The following is a 6,589-nucleotide window of genomic DNA, read 5'->3' as shown; positions in this document are numbered from 1 at the left end:
TACTTGCTGGGCTCGCTTCATGACTGCTGATCTCAGCTGGAATGGCTCATAAGTCTGGGAATCAGCCAGTCAGCCAGTTCAGGCTGGTCTGGGCTGGAGCAATTAAGTTCTGCGGCACTTGCCTCTCCTCTCACTCTTGGTACCAATGGGCTAGACCAGGGATGTTCTTTTGGCACAAGAAAGCAGATCCAATTGCACAAGCACTTTGCAAAACTGTGGTCCCCTGTGCCCATGAACATCCCACCAGCCATGTTGCTGAACCCAAAGTCAAGGGAAGGGAAAACGAATGGCATATCCTCTCACATGGCAAGGGGTGTTGATCTAGAGAAGGGTGAGGACCAGGGCCCGCTCATGCACCTTCTCAGCTTACCATCACGGCCACAGCTATTATTGATACCCCTTGCCTGTGCAAAACAAGTTCAATGTCACCGGGGCCCCACAGTCTCATCCAATCATGGCATCAGTCTTGCAGTCCAGGATCTTAGGATCACATCAAGTCTCTATGTTGCCTCCTCTTGATCCAAAGACCTAGGAGCTAAACACACAGATCTCCTGCCCCTCTGAACTCAACACAAGATGGTGGAAGTAGGACAGGGTAACCTGAACTAACCCTCATTTTAAAAGAGGAGGGGTTGAGGGAACAGAAAGCAGTCACCAGTCCTTAACGCTGAAGTGCTCCTGGAAAAATGCTGCCAGATTTCCCTGCTCTAGGGGCCCGGAATGTTCCTTGATCAAGTCCTGGCTCTGCCCCCTGGGAGGGGCTCCCCAGGCCATGGTTTCCCCAGGTTCTGGCTTTTGCCCTCTGAGATATCCTTCCTTGACACCTTCTGAAGAGGGCATTGCAAGTGTGCCCACAGAGAGCTGGGGCATCGGAGTTCCTGTGTGGCTTGGTCAGTTAAGCATCTGCCTTCTGCTCTGGTTATGATCTCAGGGGCCTGGGATCGAGCCCGCACCAATCCCCCTGCTCAGTGGGAAGTCCGCTTCTCCTTCTCTCTCCTCTGCCCCTCCTCCTGTTTGTGCTCATACTCTCTCAAATAAATAAGTAAAATCTTTAGAAAAAAAAAAGTTGGGGCACAGAAATCTTTACATTTCAAATTGTCTTGGTCCCTTTTCATCCAGCCTGGCAGAGCTTTTGTCAATATAATTTTCTCAAAAACAATGTGATTTTTCTACGAATTTGATTTGCCAAAAAGCCACACCCACAAGTCTTTTTCAGACCTGCTTCTCTCTGAGACCAAATTACTGAAATTGGGGGCATGTCAGGCTGCAGGGGTCCATCACCCTAAAGCCCCCCAGTGACCCTTTTTCCAGCCATGAGGATTCATGAGGCACTGCACTAAGCCACACTTTTTTTTTTTTTTTTTAAGATTTTATTTATTTATTCTTGAGAGACACAGAGAGAAGGAGAGACACAGGCAGAGGGAGAAGCAGGCTCCATGCAGGGACTCCATCCTGGGTCTCCAGGATCACGCCCTGGGCTGAGGGCAGACGCTAAACTGCTGAGCCACCCAGGGATCCCAACTAAGCCACACCCTTAATGTCATTGTTACCTGAGTCCATAGCTCCCTGGCAGTGCTCTGGATTTGATCCTGGCTTTCAGACTGTAGCTTAATAGGGGACTCTTTTTGCTAATTGGAGGGGCTCAGAGGAGAAACAAGTTTATTGTTTCTTTTTGCTTTATATTAAACCAATCTAGTGAATTCTAGAAGGAGTTAAATTGAATTAAATCTTATTCCAAAAAAAAAAAAATCTTATTCCCTCTCAAGGTCTTTTTGAGCACCTTTTTTTTTTTTTTTTCTGATAGTAAGCTTAGAATACTCAGCTAAAAACAACCAATTCATGCTTTCACCACGCAAAGATCTCTTCCCTCTTACCCAGAAGTTCACGAGGTCTGTTTTCTTTCTTCCCCACTACTGCCCTACATACCCAGGCTTCCAGTTTTCCAGCCCCCTCACCTTCCCTGCCTGGTCTTGAAATCAGTAGGGTAGATTCCAGGTCCTAGTAGGTAGGTAGCACCCCCTCCTGGTACCTGTTAATTCCTCAGTTTTCTGTTGCTGCCTAATAATCATATCTCAGTGGCAAACAAAAAAGCAATCACTTTTTTGATTGCTTTTTTGATTTTGAACTCAATCACTCTTGAGTTCCCAGGGGTTGGCTGAGGTCGACTGTGCCTGGCTGGTGACCTTGCTGCTCTTGGTGGCTCATGCAGATCGGACGGGCGCTGGCTAATTTAGGAGGGTCCCTGCCCTGCCATCTCTGCAATTCCTGGGATCAGTGAGCCAGCCCCGCCCATCACCCTTTTGTGATGGGAGAAGAACAAGAAGAAATAAATGAGCAAGGCCTCTTAAGGCTTGGGCTGAAAATTCATACCCTCCCTACAGCCTCATCGCACAGACCGGAGCCAGTCACATGATCCATACCTTGCCCCTTGGGTGCAGGAAGCTGCACAGATCCCCTAGCAGAGGGCCCGGCTAGGGGAAGGGGGGAGGACTGGGGCCGTTGCTGGGTCATGGCCATCTGCCACAGTGGCGTCCCTTCTGATGTATCCGCAGGAGCCCGAGCTCCTACAGCCTTTTCTGGTCCCTGATGCCCTGAAATGACAGGGGCGGGACGGCGATGCCCCTCCGATGGGGGGGGGGGGGTGCCCAGCGCGGGGGTGAAGGGCGCTGGGGTGGGGGCTCACTGCAGAGGGCCGCAGAGGGCTGAGTGAGGCCCAGCGCCCTCCTACCCGCACCCCCAGCCCTGCAGCGGCTGCGGGGCACCGCCGACGTGGCGCAGGAGCTCTCGGAGCTGGACGAGGAGCGAGCCGCCTGCCGGGGCCAGCGAGCGCGGCGCCCGTGGGAGCTGCTGCAGGACCGCGGGCTGCGGAGGCAGGTGACCAGCCTGGCCGTGCTGGGCGGCGCCTTGGAGCTGTGCGGGAACGACTCGGTGAGCCCCGCGTCCCCGCCCCGGGCCGCTGCCGAGCGCAGGCAGCCGCAGCCCGGCCCTCGCCTCCGCCCGCCCTCCCCAGGTGTACGCGGTCGCCTCGTCGGTGTTCCGGGGGGCCGGCGTCCCCGACGCGGAGGTCCAGTACGCCGTCGTGGGCACCGGGAGCTGCGAGCTGCTGGCGGCCTGCGTGTCGGTGAGTCGCCGCGCTCCGGGTGACCCCCAGCAGCCCTGCGGCGGGCGGCGGGGCCTGGGGTCCTGAGCGCTTTTCCGCTCCAGGTCACTGTGCTCCAATGGGGCGAGTTAGCCAACATTTATTGAGCACCAACTGTTGACCGTGCACTTAAAACACCATTTGAAGGGACGCCTGGGTGGCTCAGCGGTTGAGCGCCTGCCTTCGGCCCAGGGCCTGACCCTGGAGACCCGGGATCGAGTCCCGCATCGGGCTCCCTGCGTGGAGCCTGCTTCTCCCTCTGCCTGTGTCTCTGCCTCTCTCTCTCTCTGTGACTATCATAAATAAATAAAAATTTAAAAAAAAAATAAAAAAATAAAAAATAAAAACCCCACACCATTTGCAGATGACCAAAGGACTGACCTAATTAATAATGCCTTAGGGAACCCTGGGTGGCGCAGCGGTTTGGCGCCTGCCTTTGGCCCAGGGCGCGATCCTGGAGACCCGGGATCGAATCCCATGTCGGGCTGCCGGTGCATGGAGCCTGCTTCTCCCTCTGCCTGTGTCTCTGCCTCTCTCTCTCTCTCTGTCTCTCTGTTACTATCATAAATAAATAAAAATTAAAAAAAAATGCCTTAATCTCCTGAAGCAATCAGCTGCTCCTAACTGCCCCCTCCCACCCACCACTAGCTTCCCACTGCTCACCTCTAACAGGGGCAGTGGCTCCAGTCCCTGCCGGTCACCAGAGCTCCTTTCCTTTGCAGTGTGTGCTGATCGAGAGGGTGGGCCGCCGCGTGCTGCTGATAGCCGGCTACTCCCTGATGACCTGCTGGGGAAGTATCTTCACCGTGGCCCTGTGCCTGCAGGTAGCGGGGCTGGACACGACGGTTGCGGCTTGGGGCGGCCTGATGTCCATCTCTCTCCATGCACATGAGAGTTCCCTTTACTACAGAGCTCCGTCCCCTGGATGCCCTACCTGGCCATGTCCTGCATCTTTGCCTTCATCCTCAGCTTTGGCATTGGCCCCGGTGAGTGGGCCCAAGAGGCTTTGAGCTTTGTGGAAGGAGCATGAATGTCTGCGTGCATGGTGGGTGGCTGTGAATGCCGTGTCACCTGCATGCCCTCCACCCTGCCTACCTGTACCAAGGCTTCTGGGAGGGAATGGCGGGAGGAGGAGGAGGGGGGATCTCCACTCCCATGTCAAGGACAAGGTGAGGGAAAGGCTGGGCAGGTGGGCCCAGCTGGCAGCCCCCTGTCCCTGCTCCTCCTCCTAGCCGGAGTGACAGGGATCCTGGCCACGGAGCTGTTTGACCAGAAGTCCCGGCCTGCTGCCTATATGGTCTGCGGAGTGCTCATGTGGATCTTGCTCTTCCTGGTCGGGCTGGGGTTTCCGTTCATCATGGTAGGCCTGCCCCACTGCCCCCACCCCTCATGGGGCCCTGGCCTTAGATTTCATCTCTGTCAGCAGGAGAGTCCCAGTGGGAGGTCTCTATCCAGGGAGACTGAGGCTGGTGGGGTTAGGACTCATCTGAACCAAGAGGGACAAATCCCTCATCACCGCCTGTCATGAGGCCTTCTGTCTGGTGGCTGAATGGGGCCACACCAGGGCTTCGGGTCTCTCTTTTCACCCGCAGGAGGGCTTGTCCCACTTTTTCTATGTGCCTTTCCTTGGTGTCTGTGTTTGTGGAGCCATCTATACTGCCTTCTTCCTCCCCGAGACCAAAGGCAAGAGCTTCCTGGAGATCTCCGAGGAATTGGACAGACTTAAGGAAGCTGACTTCCTTAAGCAGAACCAGGGCCCTGACTGGTCGGGCCCAGAAGTCATCCTGTCCACAGAGCTGTAGCTCTATAGGTACAGTGGGGGCCCAGAGCCAGCTGTTGCTCTCTCCTTTGCTTCCTGCTGAGGGTCCTGGCCCTCTACATTCCCTAATTATTGCATTCATTTGTTTAATGAGTGCTTATTAAGCACCTACTGCATGCACGCTTGGTGCCAGGTGCTTAGCAATCTGTGGTGAGCCAGAGAGACAGGATCAGGACCTGCTGGTGCCCTGTCTAGAGGCAATTAACAGGAAACCAATAAAAATAATCACAAACTCTAGGAAATGCTATAGGAGAAAATACAGATTATGAAGTGTGTGCATACTAGGGAGCCTCACTTAGTTTGAGGAGGATGGTCTGAAAAAAATTTTCTGGGGGCACCTGGCTGGCTCAGTCGATATAGCATGAGACTCAACATTGTGGGTTTGAGAGCAGTGTTGAATGTAGAGATTACTTTAAAAAACACTCTTTGGGCACCCGGGTGGCTCAGTCAGTTAAGTGCCCTGCTCTTGATTTTGGCTCAGGTCATGATCTCAGGGTGGTGAGATCAAACCCCATGTCAGGCTCCACACTGGGCATGAAGCCTACTTGGGATTCTCACTCTCCCTCTCCCTCTGGTTTTCCCCTCCCCTGACCTCTAGATGTGTGTGTGTGTGTGTGTGTGTGTGTGTGTGTGTGTGTGTGTATTTGATGAGTTTTGGCAGATGTATATGCCCATGAAACCACCACCACCACAATCGAAGTAGAACATTCACATCACCCCAAAAGCTGCCTCGTACCCCTTTGCAATCAGTAGGCCCCCACCTGCAGCCCTAGGCAACCACTAACCTGCCATCTGCCCCCATAGGTCACATTTGCTCTTTATAGAGTTTGATATAATTCTATACTTTATATATGCATTTGTGTCTGTGTTTGCTCCAAATAAAGTTTTTGGGATTCCTGCATGTTGTCACATGTATTAGTATATATTCCTTTGTGTTGCTGAGCAGTCTTCCACTGCATGGATGTATTATAATTTGTTTACCATTTACCTGTTGATGGACATTTTGGGTTGTTTCTGAATCTTGGCCATCATGAATAAAACTGCTATAAACATTTCTGTACAAGTTGTTGTGTAGAAGAATGTTTTCATTTCTTTTGGGTAAATGAATTACTGAGTTTAACAGCAAATGTATGTTTAGGGGCACCTGGCTGGCTCAGTTGTTAGAGTGTGTGACTCTTGATCTTGGCATGAGTTCAAACCTCATGTTGAGTGTAGCGATTACTTAAAAATAAAAGCTTTTAAGGGCAACCCGCTTGGGTCCCCTCTTTGGGAGCTTTGTACTCCATCATTCAATAAACTTTACTATTGCTCAATAGACCTTGCTTTGCTACCCACCAAAAAATAAAAATAAAAATATTGAATGTATGTCTAACTATAGAAGACAAACAAAAGTATAGAAGAAATTTTTCCAGGAGCTCCTGAGTGGCTCAGTTGGTTAAGCATCTGACTTTGGTACAGGTCATGATCTCAGGCCCCACATCAAGCTCCCAGTTCAGCGAGGAGCCTGCTTCTCCTTCTCCCTCTGCTCCTCCCCACTGCCTGTGCTTTGGCAAATAAATGAATAAAATCCTTTAAAAATTGTCTTTCGGGACACCTGGGTGCTCAGGGGTTGAGCGTCTGCCTTTGGCTCA

At 52.4% G+C, this 6,589-nt stretch overlaps 1 protein-coding gene across 1 annotated transcript in view; it reads left to right on the top strand.

Moving 5' to 3' along the window:
* Positions 1-6,021, top strand: part of SLC2A11 (solute carrier family 2 member 11) — a 16,986-nt gene extending 10,965 nt beyond the window's left edge. Inside the window, exons 5-10 of the mRNA XM_072801932.1 lie at positions 2,707-2,928; positions 3,011-3,121; positions 3,862-3,963; positions 4,050-4,125; positions 4,372-4,499; positions 4,732-6,021. Coding sequence (XP_072658033.1) covers positions 2,707-2,928; positions 3,011-3,121; positions 3,862-3,963; positions 4,050-4,125; positions 4,372-4,499; positions 4,732-4,941 — 849 coding nt within the window. The 3' untranslated portion in view covers positions 4,942-6,021. The remainder of the gene's footprint in view (positions 1-2,706; positions 2,929-3,010; positions 3,122-3,861; positions 3,964-4,049; positions 4,126-4,371; positions 4,500-4,731) is intronic.
* Positions 6,022-6,589: the final 568 nt, after the last annotated feature.

This window comes from Canis lupus, chromosome 27 (assembly GCF_048164855.1).
Source record: "Canis lupus baileyi chromosome 27, mCanLup2.hap1, whole genome shotgun sequence".
In the NCBI taxonomy this organism is placed as follows: domain Eukaryota; kingdom Metazoa; phylum Chordata; class Mammalia; order Carnivora; family Canidae; genus Canis; species Canis lupus.
Note: the sequence above shows the minus strand (reverse complement) of the source record. Positions and strands in the feature narration are given on the sequence as shown.